Source organism: Cetorhinus maximus, chromosome 10 (genome assembly GCF_964194155.1).
Source record: "Cetorhinus maximus chromosome 10, sCetMax3.hap1.1, whole genome shotgun sequence".
NCBI lineage: Eukaryota > Metazoa > Chordata > Chondrichthyes > Lamniformes > Cetorhinidae > Cetorhinus > Cetorhinus maximus.
This window is the reverse complement of record NC_135888.1, coordinates 21,722,485-21,739,909: the sequence shown is the minus strand read 5'-3', so window position 1 is coordinate 21,739,909 and position 17,425 is coordinate 21,722,485. Positions and strand designations below refer to the sequence as shown.

The 17,425-nt window shown below is 42.1% G+C and overlaps 1 protein-coding gene across 3 annotated transcripts in view; it reads right to left on the bottom strand.

The window, feature by feature from the left end:
* Positions 1–14,671, bottom strand: part of LOC144685522 (early estrogen-induced gene 1 protein-like) — a 110,046-nt gene extending 95,375 nt beyond the window's left edge. The window contains exon 1 of one of the 3 annotated variants that reach the window (XM_078550112.1): positions 14,008–14,671. In XM_078550112.1, coding sequence (XP_078406238.1) covers positions 14,008–14,153 — 146 coding nt within the window. In that variant the 5' untranslated portion in view covers positions 14,154–14,671. The remainder of the gene's footprint in view (positions 1–14,007) is intronic. The other 2 variants (XM_078550111.1, XM_078550113.1) reach the window with 2 other exon arrangements.
* Positions 14,672–17,425: the final 2,754 nt, after the last annotated feature.

Sequence of the window (17,425 nt, the reverse complement as noted above, 5' to 3'; positions counted from 1 at the left end):
ATTACATAAAACTTTTATTCTGTGGCATGTTAGATTTACAGCAACAGGCACAGTGATCGAATGTATACTTCCAGCTATGTTTTTTAAAAAATATTAAATATCAGAGTTGGTTTATGTGAGAAGACAGCAGCCAATCTAATTTTAAAATTCCTACTTTCTAACTTTTCAGCAGGCTGAACCACCTTGCCTTTCTCTTTTGGATTTTCCAATGTAACATGAGGTCACCACAATGCTGGTTGATCAATCCTGCATTTCAATCATCATTTCTGGATGCGTGAGGTGGCTTTACAGCCGGATACCTTTCCTTTTCAGCAGGCTTAACCACTTGAACAGCACAACTTAAACATTTCAACAACTTTGGTTGCAAAACTCATTAAAGAGTGGCTCAAGTTCAGATAAGACAATGCATCAACTACAATGCAAGTTGAAAAGATTACAGCATTCTTTAAACCCAGCTCTCAGCTCCTGTACGACATCGGAAAGCAACATTACAAAAACCCTAAGGGTAAAACCAGATTTCCCCCCCCAAGACCCCACTGTCTATTCCTCATTAAAAAAAAGACACATAAAAAGATGGAAAACAAACTAAATTTTAGGTGAATAAAAATGACTTGACATCAAATGTATTGATAAATATAGTTGGTTGAAAAGAAAACAAGTTTGGAGAATCCTTTAAAAGAGGTGAAAAGGTTTCATCATCATTTCTTTCTGACATGTTATCTTTATTATGCACCTGCTGTTCTGCAAGAGTAGTTAATCAATTCCATGCTGTATTGCATTGCTTAAATGTCAATCTTGCTCTAATCCACTCACATCCTACTAAGCACTACAAGTACAAAAATTACAAACTGAAAGACCATTGAATACTACACGTTGTCCCAAACCATTTAAAAGGACCTGACCTTCTGCAAAAGTCCTAACAAAAGACAATCCATTACATTTAAAAGTGATGCTATCAAACAGGCAATTTAAACCAATATCTTTCATGCTATCGGTGTTTTACTTTTTTCTATAACAGCAAGTAACTAAATCGAGCTAAAGGTAAATGAGAATGGTCATCTTTTGTCAGGCTGATAACAACACAATCCTTTTGAGGGAGGCAAGAGGAAGCCGATGGTAAATGCCGAGTTGTTCAAATCCCAAAGGGAAACTTAAAACTACTGCCACAATTTGTTTTGCAATTTGTATAAATTTTGAGATGCGTGCCCTGAATTCAGTAGTAATAAGACTACCACATTAATAAGAAAATGATTTTAAGCACATACATCTATGAAATTCCACAATAACTTCTAAATCCCCCAATTATTTTAACTCCCAGTTACACTTTCGTTAAGGCAACAGTAAGGCATAGATTTTAAAAGACCCAGGCAAAAAAAATGGTAGCCTGAACCAGTCAAATTCAAAATATTTTCTCTTAACTTCAGTTCTTTGAAGATAGCAGCTTGAGGCATAGATGCTGAAGGCTTTTCACACTTGTAAGGTCTTAAAATGCCTACCCTTACACACAGTCTTCGCTCCTTTATACGTATTTTCCCCTTTGAATGCAAATTTGCATTGTTTCACTATGCCTTTGGACTTCATACTTCTGATAATAAAAATCTGTCATACCACTAAGTTTTATCAGTAATCGTTAGGAAAAAGAAACACTTCCTAAACTTTACTTGGCTAGGTGACACATTTCTCTCCTCCTTTGAAAACAATCTAGCCTGGTTTATTTAAAAATGCAAAAGTTCCCTTGACACCCATGTTTCCAAACTTCCCCCATGTTTATATCAAAGCCTTCAGACCAGCTGACTTTAATACTTTAATCCAATTAACTAACAAACGCGCACACACCACCCCCCCCCCCCCCCCCACCCTCTCCCCCAGCCTTTACAATAAATCCCAATAGCGTTATTGTATCTTCCTGACATGTGCTAAAGGGGTGGTAAAACAGCTTCTGAAAGTGCCACCAAGTCCAAGCATATTAATGCGGTTGCACAAGTCCCACTATATGAGCACACAACGCAAACATCCTTCATCCTAAATCTTAATCCATTTGACCCAGCTACAATCTTAAACCAACAGGAAAACATTTCTGGAGCAAAATATGTACTCACCATATCAATGCTTCAATTCACACCCACCATCCCCTCTTTGGCACATTTCCAACTTCAGCCGTGCCAAAGGAGGGAGCAGCCAAGTGGAGGCCAAGAGTCTCTTCCCCCGCCAACCTCTTGTTCCCCCACCCCAGAAAACGGGGCAGACTTTCAGCTTTCAAAATAAGGCACAGGCACCCAGACCATTTCTGCAAACCTCCAACCAACACAATCTAACATATTAGCAGGAATATAGAAGTACGGTATGGTGCATAGCACAGGAATAAGAGGAAAAGACAGGACCGAAAACGTAGAAATTGCTTTAGAAAATATTTCACCTGGAATAAGACCGTCTCTAATTCAAAACATCTCAAACTTCTAAAGGTCTTATCCACCTCTCAAAATGTTTAAGGGTCCTATGTGAATGTGAGTGATGGTCATGTTGAGGATTGAATGTTTTTCTCCCCCAGGTACCCAATATCCCCATCACGACCAGGTTAGGCACAGCACATTTAAATGTAGGTTAAGAACTCAGGTAAAATTCCAACCAACCTCATGGGCATCTGTCCAGCGGTTTGACAGTTTTCCATTTCTGGCACCTACTTTTGGACTAAGACAGTAATAATTGGCATCAAATTTGCAAAGTTAAGGATTGTTTTATGCATGAGCTTGTGTTCATCTGGAGGTCAATTATGACTGTGCAAGCAGATTTCACCTAAAACATAAGACACCCAACAGTCAGGAGATTTTTGTCCCATCATTTTGGGCTAAATTCAGAGATAAACCTCAAGGTGAAGAGTAATGGTCTAATCCACTACACCACTTCCCTTTTTGCCAACTTGAGTGTCTTTTCTAACAGAAGTTTCACCATTGAAACTGGGGTAGTATTCACGAAATGTGTAAAACAATTTTACATGAAACTATACTTCCTACTACAGGGCTGTTCAATAACACCCCTATTTCAGTGCTTACGTTTAATGGCATCCAGCAATTTGATAGCATCCAATCTTTTAAATCTATATCTTTTGAGGGGAAGGGAAAAGAGGTCCACACTGAATATTAATTCCACATTGAGCAAGTGAGGTGGTTCAAAACATCAACCATGCTCCTTTGTAAGCACATTACAGTTCCAGATCATAAATATAAAACAAAGAATATGAGATCTTATCTGAATTTACATGTTTTTAAATGCAGGATCACATGACACAACATTCAGATTTTATACCGCACTCTTTCCATTTCAATTGACGAACTCACTTCCCTTTTCTGATTCAAACTCTTATCATAACCTACACATGCACTTCATTTAAGTGATGTTATTCATGTTATTCAACTAAAAAGCTATGAACTTGTGACAGTCAACTAAACACAAATTAAATAGTCAATTTTACAAAATGAAATAGCATTTTTAGGAATAGTGTTTCGATTAAGTTACAATACTCCTTAACAGTCCAATTTTAGAAAATTATATCTGTATTTTACTCCCTGCTCCCCATTTCTGAACTTAACCTCAATTATCAAAAATAAACAACTCACTCCCAAGCACAGAAACTACACTGGAAGGCAGATTGTGATTGGGAGGGAGGGGAGGAGGGGGGGCGGTAGTTTTTAAACGTAGAGAGAAAAAAGTGCTTTTGAACAAGTTGCTAACCTCGCAATCATCTGGGACTGATATTTAGGCATTGTAAATGTTGGATTCTGTCCAGAATAATTTTCCTGTTAACAGCATAAATTGTTCCACTCCCATTGCAAAGCTCTCAAAAACATCTCTGCTTGTTGGGTTCAATTATTCCCTTCGCTGCTGACCAAGAGAGTTTTTCTTGACGAACTACATATGGACATATTATAAAATAAATCAAACAAGCAGTAATCCCCAAAGAACTCTCAGACGCACAAGGTTTTTCCATGATTCTCTAAGCAATTAGATTAGGATAATCCAGCAATGAGTTGTTGAGCACTGACTGATCATTTCCATTTAACTCCTTCAGCTGCACGAATACAAGATGGACCTCAATTAGAAAACTTACCTTTACATTACAGTGAAGAAATACTGGCATTACCAATCTCACTGCATTTGAACTGCACCTTCAACTGGCTAATGGCGAAGCAGCACTGATGAAAGTTGAAGTAGTGTACGTTACCCACACCATTCTACCTTCCAAATAGTAGGATAATAAAAGGTTGCAAAGGGATGAGGAAAGAGAACGAAACATAAAATCAATTGTACTTGATTAGAATTTGATAGACCCTACCTCATCCTGCCTACAACCCATGATTGTGTCAAGGCAATAATCATAGGAAAGTTCAAAGTTAGACTATCTTGAATTAAAATGAAAATTCTTTAGTATGGAGTATTATTACTCTATTTAGAAGGAAATAACCTGTGTTCAGATGCCTTTTAAAACCTAAATGTCATCATAATAATATGCAAGCTGAGTATTACACTATCTAGCCTTTTCTATGATGGCATAATTGACAGTCACGATACCTTACCCATCATTTGGTGTTGCCTGGGAAATCAAGTCAGGCTGCAAATGGACTGAACGTGCACACTACTCTGTACATTTACCCACATTCAAAATATTACCTTAGTAAAAATGCAAGATTTCTCTTCCAACTGAAGTAAACTAATTAGAATTGTACATCCAGGTGGAAGATATTACCACCCATGCCAATTAAGTGCACTATTTCTTGAAGGAATCAGACACTCAATACCCAAAATATCTTGGGAGCTACTCTCGAGCATTAAAACTACACAAAGTTTCCAATTTCACTTGTAGATAAATTCAAGCAAAAAAAAATGCAGGCTGTTTAATATAACAGCACTAAACTGTTAGGATGGACTTAGTCTCCTTACATGTGGTTACCTATTGCAAGTACCCTTGTTCATCTTTCCAGGCATGTGATAGTTATTAATACAAGTGGTAAAAAGCTTACTAGCATGTTACATTCCATCATCCTCCCTTGCAACTGATGGCTTCCCATTTCAATTTCTGCATTTTTCATCAAGCTAAACCATAAATGAGTAGCAACTGAAGAAAAGTTCAGAGTGAAAATAGGAAAGAAAGTTATTAGTAAATAAAGCTAACCCTTATGCATGTTTGAAAAGAGCACAAACAATTAGGTGTGCATCTTTTTCCTATTTTTGCACGATGGCTGAAACCACATAACACAATGAATACAAACAGCAAAACAGCTTGAAATGTAAAATACAAATATCAGTGAATTTAAGTTTTACAGAGTTTTGCATTATTCAGTGCTCAGAAAGATCCTGGTTAGGTTCAAGTGCATAAACTGGGCTGCAGACTAGATTCAGTGATATATCCGTTAACCACAGTTCAGCCAAGTGGTTTGAACTTAAAAACAAAATTAAAATACTGCATCAACATAATACAGTAATTATCTAGTGTGTTAATCTTGGATCTGGATTTTGACAGATTAAATAGTGGTGGCATATTGTGATTAATTATTTGGATCCTTCATCATAATTCATTTGTGACCATGTAGAAAATGCACAGCACAAGTTCTAAAATTGAGTCACTGCACAAATTGTACCTGTATGCAAAGCGCTGCAAGAAGCTAGGTCATCCAAATTAACATTCATCAACATTTCAACAGATTGGAAATTATGCGTGACAATCCACAAAAGCCCCAGAATTAATATCACATTTCCCACCATTGCTTGTGTGCTCTGTAGTTACAGAAATAACCTCAGTTTCTGCAGAACCAAGTGTAATGACTGAGCACGGACACACAACCAAATGTCTTCATACAGTTATACATGAAAGCAAATCTCTGTTACAGAAAAATAATACCTTCATACACCTCAATGGATACTATTTGCAATTGTTTATGTCTGTGGGTAAGTGCCCTAGCTTCTGTCGTACAGAGCTTGATCTTTCACGTGGGAAGATAGAGCCGATATCAGCAGCAACAGTAGTGAAGATGCTTACAACTGTTCTCCACATCCTTAGGCTAGGGGCAGGAAATTAAATAGACCTTGCCACAGTTTCAATTCTGATGGTTGTTCATTGCCTTCAGCCTGAATGTGTTACGTTACACACACACTTCAAGTTAAGGACAGGGCTCAGCTCTCCACACTTCCCCTCCCAGTGATCATTCTGTAGCCTCACGTGTGTAGGATAACAATTTGAAGAAGGCAATATTTGCCTACACATGGGGGCTACACCCTTGTATGAATTAGCACCAGGGGAGGGAAAACAGAAAATAAAAATTGTGTCTAATGAAAAGCAAATGCACATTTTTATCCATATACCTTACAGTAAATGCAAGGAACAGGAGATAGCAAATACATAGATGAGGTCCGATTTTGGAAGGGGCTCCATTCGGATAAGTAAATCCTCCTTTCATTGAAACATGGATCAAGGGTTCTCCTCAGAGAAAGGACACCCGCAATAATCTTTCACCTCAAATGATGCCTTGCTTTTATACAAACAGCACTAGCAAAGTGTAGTGCTTCCAAACTGATATTTCAAACAGATTATAATTTTTATATAATCAGGAACAAAAAAATGACATGAAAACATGATGTAACGCGCAAACCTATAGTCACTGTATATCAGTAAATATTAGGAAACGGTATGTGACATTCACAAGGTCTGCGATCAACACAGAGCTGTTATCAAAAAAGAAATAAATCAATAATATATAAAAATAGATCAAGGGCATTTGATTACAATGCCAAACAAATTATTCTAACTTTCCAAAGATCACTGCTAAAGCCAGATTTCAGACAGTGTGAGAAATTGAGCATCTTATGAGAAGGTCTTTTAAAAATAGTCCTTACTAGCACTGGCAAGGCCACATTTATTGCCTCCTCCTAGTTGCCCTGGGAAGGCAGTGGTGCTCCATAGTGACTGTACATGCAAGTGGTTCACTCAGTCACTTTTCGGGTATTAGGCTTTAAGCGAGTGTGGGCTGGAACCACATTAAGGCCAGACTGGTTGTGGCTGGCAGGGAGCCAGTAAACCAGTTGGTGATAACGTGGTAACTCCCATGGTAGTATTTCTTCTGATGTCGTGATGGGAGTTAGACTGGACTTGCGAGTTTGAAAGTCCAGTACTGAGGCACAGGCATGTTGAACAGGGTTCAGAAACAAACACATTTTAGAAAATAAGACTCAAAATACAAATAAAATGAAGGGCACTGTACAGATATTTAAAATAATAAGAATCTTAAATTATGTAAGCTTAAAACAGGTTGGGAGCAGAGAAGCACGGGGCAAGGGTTGAAGGAGCAAACAACACTGGGTATTACAAAAAGCAGACGTGCTCTTATATAGCACTTTTCATAACCATAGAGCACTTTACAACTGAAGCAGCTCTGAAACGCAGTCACTGTTGTAATGTAGAAAAGATTTGGAAGAAATATTAACTCTGCTCAACCTGCAGGAACAGACCCTCCAGCAAAAGCAAAGTTCTAAGAATAGGTATAAACCAAGATCAACTACTCCACAGAGGCCAACAGTTTGTGCCCTGCTGGAGCCAGAGGGATAAGAACTTGGCTGTGCTTGTCTATAGGAAAGGGAACAGTAAACTTGAGCTAAACAGTAGAGTTATGAGGATGGATAAATTTTCTGGAGTTTTGACCAATTACTTTTGGGAATCAAAAAATATTTAAACAGATCATTTCCTCACGAGACTAAATATGTGTCCGAAGGAACTGAGACAGGAAAACACGCGTCTGGGAGGAATGGGCTAGGCAATCTGATTTTTTTTCTCACTACTCCATCTTATTGGTTTCATCTATGTATTAAAACACAAGAATCACCACTATATATTCCCAGAACAAGTTAAAACTCAATACTGCCTAAAAATAGTGGTTTAGGAGGGGGAAAGAGCTCTGGTAGAATGTGTAGTCCAAAAGACTAAGAGCAATGTTATTTTGCTATGAATTTTAATCCAGCTGATTTAACAGTAAATTTGCTCCTATATTCCTATGAATTTACTGGGGCAAGGTTCATTACAAAATGATAAGACACAATAGATCACTTCCTCAACAGCTTTGCAGACTCTGAACAGTTATAGAGTCAGAGTCATTTATGCACCAACCAGGATGATTAAATGCTCGACAGGATATCTAAAAAAATACAAAAGCCCAAAATTGCCAAAACTCTCACTTCCCCAATCTGCCCACTGCACGTTCAATACTCATACTAATAAATTTTATATACACTCCAACAGTGGTTCTCAATTTGGGGTCCAAGAACCCCAGGAGTCTGTAGAGACATTCCAACCAGTCTGCAAAATAATGTGAAAGTGCAGTGTGCAGCTGCTAAAAGTACAGCAAGGAGTAGGTAGGAGGAGCGTGTATATAGAGAAGCACAGAGTGGCACAAAAGTAAAGACCTGTTTTGGTAAAAGCATTATTAATGCATGCTTTATATGCAGCACTTTTATATATCTTAATTTAGATTGGTGGGCCCATGATTACTAATCCATTTGAAGACGGGCCCTTCAATCAAAAATGTTTGACGAACTGCCTCAGGCTGAGGAATGTGAAGTCCAGCAGTACAGGAGACTGAAGTAAAGGGCAGTAATGCAGACAGTAACTATGATGCTGTGTGTTTTATACTGAAACGTATCCTTTTATTACTCAGCAACTTTTGCAAAACCTGATGAAATTAATTGCAAGAGCATGTTATGACCCACAAAGTTAAAAAAAAATTAAATCCACTTGCTGGTGTTTGAAAGATGTGTTATAAAGGGTGCGAAGTGTTGTACTAGAATGCTGTGGCGAGATGGTTTACACGTCAACACATCTAATCCTCCTCCCCCACCCAAATCCCACAGCAGCAAGTCCAAAGCTAGTTGAGCAGCCCGGGTACTTTTTCTTATAGGAATGAAAAGAAATAAAATAAAATAAAATCTCAAAGCAATGCACCCTCCTGCTCCCAGCTGCCACCAATTGATTCAAGAGCAAACATCAGCAGAGGAAGCACCTGCCCACCCGGTCAAGCAAGAGAACATTTGAGAGATCATTAAATAAATTTACAAATATAGGTGAGGGAGAAATAAAAGTGACACAGCTCTAGCATAAAAAAATATAAAGGACATAAATAGAGCAGTGTGCCCTCAAGTGTCCTTTTACAGGACCATTCATTTGCAGTAAATACAGGTGGTGAATGGAGAAAGTGAATAACCTGGCTGCCCCACTGCATGTATGAAGGGAATGTAGACTTTTTAAAAAGACTGAAACTACCTGTCTAAATCTGATAAATGCAAGAGATTTGCATTCTGAATTTCTCCATCTCCAGGCAATAGCTCTGCTGTTCCAAGCTTTGGCACTGAATTTAGCAGAAGGAGAAATCGAATCACTTAGCCACTCTAACGCAGCTCAGTGCAATACTGCAGAAGCACTGACCTGTCAGAGATGCTTAGTTAAGATGTTAAACTACAGCCCCTCTGTCCTCTCAGGTAGGTATAAGAGATCCCATGGCACTATTTCAAAGGGCACTGGAGCACTTCAGGGTGTCCTGGCATCTTCTTGTCCCTCATTCAACACCACGGAAACAGGTCATCTGATCATTCTCACGTTAATGTTTGTGGGAGCTTGTTATGTACAAATTGTTTGCCACATTTCCTACATTATAACTGACTACACTTCAAAAGCACTATTTTGCTTGTAAAGTATTTTGGGACGTTACACAGTTATAAACGCAAGTCAGTCAGTCTTTATTTTTTTTCCTTACGGAACTCTTAACTGTACTCCACAATAGTGTCCTTGGAAACTTACCTGATCCATGTCATGCAAAGGGCAAGAGATCCCTCAGGAAACCTTTCTGCAGGCCTGAACAAGTAATCCCACAGCTTCAATGTTACAACTTGTTTAATTAATTTAAGAGTAATTGTTTTGCTTCTAATGGGTTTGGCCTACAAGGTGTAATCACTCTGAACAGCACCACTCCTTTCATGTTGAGCACGTCATGAAAACCACTTCATGCTCTATTTTTCCAGTTTGAAAACTTAAACTCAAATGGTAAAATCGTCACAAATCGGACCTAAAAACCAAGCTATTCCAGGATGGGATAGTCTAGGGAGACTGCATTTCAGTCTGACAAAAAAACACAAAACAAAATCCCATGAAATTGCTTCAATACTGTTCATGAAAATTACATGTGCAATGCAATATCTGGAACAGTTTAACCATGCTTTGGTACTGAAAATAGTGAGATAGCAGCCTAGAACCACAGTAAGAATGGAGAGCATTTCAATGTTTTTAATATATAGTTTTATCTGTGCTTTGACTGTAGAAGTTCACCACTATCAGTGACTTGCTGACGTATCGAACAGACAGCAACACTTTTCTGATTCCGCCACAGCTTTGCTTCACATCAGAAACTACAACTGCACCACATCCTTCGTTCCTGTTCTAACATCGCTCACTCGATGAAAACCAACAAGGCCAATACTGCTGACATGCAATTTTTTCCATTCGCTGGCTCATGGAAAAAGCACCGCATCATTTGTTGTAATCTGTTTTATTCAGTTATCAATTAAAAAACTCAGAATGCAAATCACTTGCATTTAACAGATTTAACTGGAGAATTTCTGGCTTGCAAATATTCTTGCCTACATTCCTAGACATTAATCTGGGCAGAAAGCATTGACAAGGAGAGTTCCTTTCCAATATATTTTGGCAAGTTATTCAAAACCTTCCATTTTCTGGTGCACAGCACAAAAGAAAACTCACTCAGACAACAGAATGTAATACTAAATAATCCTGATTTCCTTATAACTGTAACAGAACATAATACCATCACAATCTGATTTCTACTGCTAACTACAAAAAGACAAAACTGAGCCATAACTCAAAATCAGGCCATTTCTGAACTCTAAAAAAAATTCAAAGCAATGTACTTTATTGCAAAAGGATTTAAGGGAAAACTAATTCATAAGGTCGGACTTGAACAAGTATCAACAGGTTCAAGGACAAAGTATATACGTAACACGTGGGAGATAAGCGTAGGTTTGAAAACTGGCTTAAAAACCACACGTATTCAAATGCAAATGGTAAAATCACTCAGTGAACGCAACTCTCAAGTCTGTATAAAAGACATCAAAAATGTTTGCTGCAACAGATAACAGTGCACTTAGCCCAGCTTCATTCTCTGAGCTCCCCAACAGAGGGTAAATGTTACTGCGACACAGAACAATACGGACCAGAGGGACCCAGGGTTCAATTATGCCATGCCATGCCAATTGAAGTGGCAATGGTGTGTGCTGCATTTGGTTTAATTTCATCCAAAAGCTGGAAAGGGAAATAAATCAGCCAGGATCACAGAGTGCACGTAACTGAGGGCCAGGGCTGAGCATAGCTGTGACGCATTCATGGTCAAATAATTATAAATATCTAGACTGATGAATTTAGAATTGTCACTGAAAAGCTTCCTGCACCTAACAAATTGCATTGCCCTTTGCTAAAATAAACTACCACCCTCAAGAACCAGAGTAAGAGGGGTAAAGGATTTATATCTAGCCAAGTCAAAAATATATAAAAGCTCGAGTTTTGGAGGTGGTCCCAATCAGCTTTATGTCACTTGCCTGTTGACGCCAATGACATAATATCACTGGTGAGACTGCAATCTGTGAAAAAAACCTCCGGATTTCCAACACAGTCCAATTTACAAAGAACATAGAGCACAGAAACAGGCCACTTGGCTCCAATGGTCTATGTTAGTGTTGTTTATGGTCCACATGAGCCTCCTCCCATCCTCTTCAACTAACCCGATCGGCATAACTTCCTATTCCTTTCTCTCCCCCATGTCCCTCACGCTTACCCTTAAATGCATCTAAACCATCCACCTCAACTACACCTTGTGGTAGTGAGTTCCACATTCCAACTGCTCTTTGGGTGAAGAAGGTTTTCCTGAGTTCCCTATTGGATTTATTAGTGGACCCTAGTTTTGGTGTCTCCCACAAGCAGAAATGTCTTCTGTGTCTGCCATATCAAACACCTTCCTAAACTCAAAGATCTCATCAGGTCATTCAACCTTTTCAACAGAAATGTGACATTCTAACCACAAGTACTTCAGAACACATGCTGAGGAAACTAAAGGGACAAAAGATTAAATATGCAAATGCAGCAAGTGAACTGATAGTTAGACAAATTCCCTTCCAGAACATGTAAGTAATAGAAAATGGGTACCTGGGAGTGATCTAGATAATCTTGTTTAAAATATTCAGATAATACCCTAACTGTCATATGAACCACCAATCACAAGCAGATTGTCACAATGTTTGTTGGATCTTGTTGTGCACAAATAAGCCATCATATTTTCTATATTACAACCGTGACTATACTTCAAAAGTATCCCATTGATTTTAAAGGACTTTTGGGCATCTTGAGGTTGAGCTACAGAAATTCAAGTTTTACTATATAATCCTAGATTTTGCCTCTGCTCCACTAGCTGAAAGTGCACTGGCAGTGCACTGCTTTGCTGAAAGGTCAGCAAGCTGAAAATTAATCGTTTCGCTCTCCACAGATGCTGCCAAAACTGGTGAGTACTTCCAGCATTTTTCCATTTAAATTTGCCTTTTGGCTTGTTTGACCCCGTGTCCCTTGTGTTCTATTCCTACATTTTAACTTAAGCCATTTTGCAGATTTACTTTTACCATCTTATATCCCCTCAATGTGACCACTCCCAGATACCTCCTTCCCAGACAGAAAACCCCAAGTTTTCCCAATCTTTGTTCACTGCTTTGCCCTGGGATATTAATCCATCGGTATTGTGAGTGACTCTCTCCCCCACTCTCTCTCTCTCTCTCTGCCGAGCCTACTCAGGCCCAGAACTAAGCGGACCTCAAGTGTAGCCTTGACTGGAGCACAGCCCCAGAGTTTAGCATTAAAACACTCCAGGCTTGTACAAGTTTAGTTCAGCATTCAATTTGCATTGCTGATAACTGCTGCTGCAGAGTGAGCCGGGCATGGCCACATGCAAAATTAAAACTGCGCAAATAAAAAAAAACAAGGGGACACTTTTCTCTCTGTCCACATCAAACCAGCACAGCGCAGAGCTACAAAAAGGGCAGGGTTTTTTTTAATATAATGCTGGCCATGTCACTCGCACCTTCTACAAACGACAGTGGAGGGTAATCCACCCGTGTCCCCCCCCCCCCCCAAATCAATATCCCAGTCGTCAAAACAAAAATCGCCCTCTCTAAACAGGAACTAATTTTCTGGGACTTGTACCGGTTTGGAAACAGAAAGACATCCTTGTTTTGGGGGGGGGGGGGGGGGGGAGAAGCACAACTTTCCTCAGCAGCCTCAGGGGTACCTTCCTGCCCCTGGGGTACCTTCCTGCCCCTGGGGTTGCAGCCAGAGGGTGATATTGGGGGAGGGGGGGGCTCAGGGGTACCTTCCTGCCCCTGGGGTTGCAGCCAGGGGGTGATATTGGGGGGTGGGCTCAGGGGTACCTTCCTGCCCCTGGGGTTGCAGTCAGGGGGTGATATTGGGGGTGGGTTGGGGGGGGGGCTCAGGGGTACCTTCCTGCCCCTGGGGTTGCAGTCAGGGGGTGATATTGGGGGTGGGTTGGGGGGGGGGGCTCAGGGGTACCTTCCTGCCCCTGGGGTTGCAGCCAGGGGGTGATATTGGGGGTGGGTTGGGGGGGGGCTCAGGGGTACCTTCCTGCCCCTGGGGTTGCAGCCAGGGGGTTATATTTTGGGGGGGGGGGGGTTCAGGGGTACCTTCCTGCCCCTGGGTTGCAATCAGGGGGTGATATTGGGGGTGGGGGGAGAAGCACAACTTTCCTCAGCAGCCTCAGGGTTGCAGCCAGGGGGTTATATTTTTGGGGGGGGGGGGGGGTTCAGGGGTACCTTCCTGCCCCTGGGGTTGCAGCCAGGGGGTGATTTGGGGGGAGGGGGGGGGGGTCCTGAAGGGTTTTAGGTTATTGATTTATATGTTTGGTTTACCTGGTCGAGAGTTGGGTGAAGTCCCCTCCGTCCAAGAGGCGGATTTTGCAGAAGAGCACCCCGTTGACGAAGGGGACGGCGGCCAGCTCCTCCAGGCTGAAGAGCGTCTGGAACTTGAACTTCTTCTTCTTCATGATGAAAGCCATGGGCCGGAGCGGGAGCGGGCCACCCGCCTCCAGGTCAATTACCCCCGCTTGGGATTGTCTTCTCAGAAATCCGGCGCCCAGGAGAGGGAGAGGGTGAGGGTGAGAGAGACAGAGAGTGTCGGAGACCGAGATCAGCAGCCGGACGGGGGAGGCCCGGGGCGGCTAGAGGCCGGCGCCAAGCCCGGTGGCGGTGGCAGTGCCGCCGCCGCCGCCGAGGTCGGACGGGAGTCAGGCCCGGGGACGCAGGGGTCGGCGCTCGGGCCGCATCCGTCCTCCCGGGAGCTGGGCATGGGCGCCGAGCGGGGCTGCTTCCCTCCTCATGGGCCACACTCCAGCGGGGAGGGAGGGAGAGGGGAGACCGGCTTCTCTCCGGCCGCCGAGCCGGGGGCGTTTATTTATGTTAATTTAATTTAATTTAATTTAATTTACTGGGGCAATGTCCCCCCCTCACCGAGACCCCGCCGCCCCGGGAGTTATTTCAAATGCTCTCCTTCCCCCTCGCTTCCCCTCACGGACTCAGTCAGTGACCAGCAGCCGCCGCCCACGGCGCCTCCTGTCAGCCACTCCGGACGCCGCTCCAATCAAAACCCGACGCCCATTGGTCACACGGCCTCTCCCCCCCTCCCCCCCCCATTAACGACAGCTGTGATTGGCTGCGGCCGGCCTCCCTTCAAAAACAATCAACAGGGAACGATGATGATTGGTCACCGGCGCGGGCGCCGTATGAAACAAACCGTTTCATTGGCCCGTACGCCCCTCAAAGATAAAAGGCCAACGACGGTTGGTTAAGACCTACCCGTGTTCTGATACGGCGTCGTCGACCGGTTGAACACGGTTCTGGGTGTCTGATTGGTTAGGTTGCGTTCGGATCTGATTGGTTACCTTAGCTTCGTACCTGATTGGCTTATTTCTTGGCTCATGGAGCTGTGGTATCAATATTACTGGTTACTTCTAGAGAGAACATCCTGTCCAGGAATGTCATTGGCATTCTGTTTATTGTTTATTTACCATTTGTGATGTTTAGATGATGCTGATAGGCCAGTGCCCAAATCCTTCAGGTGCTTGTGCAGAGTTTATTGGCATGAAATGGACATGTGTTAAACTTCAACGGAACGTAGACAGGCTGATGGAATGGGCAGATGGAATTTAATGCAGAGAAGTTTAAAATGATTCATTCTGGTAGGAAGAATGAGGAGAAGTTACATACAATAAGGTGTACAATTCTAAAGGGGGGGGGTGGGGGGGTGCAGGGAGCAGAGGGACTTAGGATGTACACTAATCACTGAAGGTGGCAAAGCAGGTTAAGACAATTGTTTAAAGAAAACATACAGTATCCTTGGGCTTTATAAGTAAAGCCATAAAGTACAAGAAGTTATGATAAAAAAAACCTGTATAAACACTCCAGCATGATGCCACCACCAAACACATCTTCCCTTCACCCCCCCTGACGGCATTCCGTAGGAATCGTTCCCTCCGGGACACCCTGGTCCACTCCTCCATCACCCCCTACACCTCAACCCCCACCTATGGCACCTCCCCATGCCCACGCAGAAGATGCAACACCTGCCCCTTCACTTCCTCTCTCCTCACCGTCCAAGGGCCCAAACACTCCTTTCAAGTGAAGCAGCATTTCACTTGCATTTCCCCTAACTTAGTCTACTGCATTCGTTGCTCCCAATGCGGTCTCCTCTACATAGGAGAGACCAAACGCAAACTGGGCGACCGCTTTGCAGAACACCTGCGGTCTGTCCGCAAGCATTACCCAAACCTCCCTGTCGCTTGCCATTTTAACACTCCACCCTGTTCTCTTGCCCACATGTCTGTCCTTGGCTTGCTGCATTGTTTCAGTGAAGCCCAACGCAAACTGGAGGAACAGCACCTCATCTTCCGACTAGGCACTTTACAGCCTTCCGGGCTGAATATTGAATTCAACAACTTTAGATCTTAAACTCCCTCCCCCCATCCCCACCTCGTTTCTTCCCCCTCCCTTTTGTTTTTTTCAATAATTTATATAGATTTTTCTTTTCCCACCTATTTCCATTATTTTAAAATCTACAACTAATACCTTGTCAGTCTTTCCACCCCACCCCCACTAGAGCTGTACCTTGAGTGACCTGACATCCATTCTTAATTAGCACATTTTCTTAGATAATATCACCACCTTCAACACCTCTTTGATCCTTTTGTCTGTGACATCTTTTGATTATCTGCTCCTTTCACTGCTTGCTTGTCCCTACAACCACCCCCACCCCTCAACTTCTCTCTCCCACCCCCCCCCCCCCACCTTAAACCAGCTTATATTTCACCCCTCTCCTAACTATACTCAGTTCTGTTGAAGGGTCGTGAGGACTCAAAACGTCGACTCTTTTCTTCTCCACCGGTGCTGCCAGACCTGCTGAGTTTTTCCAGGTAATTCTGTTTTTGTTTTGGATTTCCAGCATCCGCAGTAGTTTTTTGTTTTTATCTCTGTGTAAACACTGGTTCAGCCTCACCTGGAGTATTGTGTTCAGTCCTGGGCACCGCACTTTAGAAAGGATGTGAGGGTGCAGAAATGATGAGGATGAAGAACTTCAGTTAGGTAGATAAATTGGAGAAGCTTGTTGTTTTCCCTGGGGAAGATAAGGTTGAGAGGAGATTTGATAGAGGTATTCAAAATCATGAGGGGTCTGGGTGAGTTAGCACTTACACGACAGGCCGAATGACCTCCTTTTGTGCTGTAACCATTCTATGAAAAGCCAACCAAACACATGAACGGAAGCAAAATACTGTGGTGGTTGAAAAACTGTTTTTAAAAAAAAAACAGAAAATGCTGCAAATACTCAAACAGGTCAGGCAGCATCTGTGGAGAGAGAAACAGAGTTACCATTTCAGGTCCATGACTTGGAAGAAGTTAGATTGGAGATTTAACAGATTAAAGTGAGAACAGAGGTTGTGGGGAGGAGGCGGAAAGAACAAAAGGGAAGAGCTGTCACAAGCAGGAGTGATTTCAACAACAAAAGGGAGATGGTAATAGCACAAACAAAAGAACACATGATAGGTCCAGAGGACAGAAAATGCTGGAAGTGCTCAGCAGGTTGGGCAGCATATGTGGAGAGAGAGTTAATGTTTCAGGTTGGTGACCTCCCGTCAAAACTAGAACAAGTTGAGAGATGTGACAGGTTTAAAGTAACCTAGAGGCAGGGAAAAAGGTGGAGGATAGAACTGAAGTGAAGTTCTGAGAAAGGCTGGAAGGCAAGAGAGATTAAATGGCAAAATGGATTATGGTGCAAGGG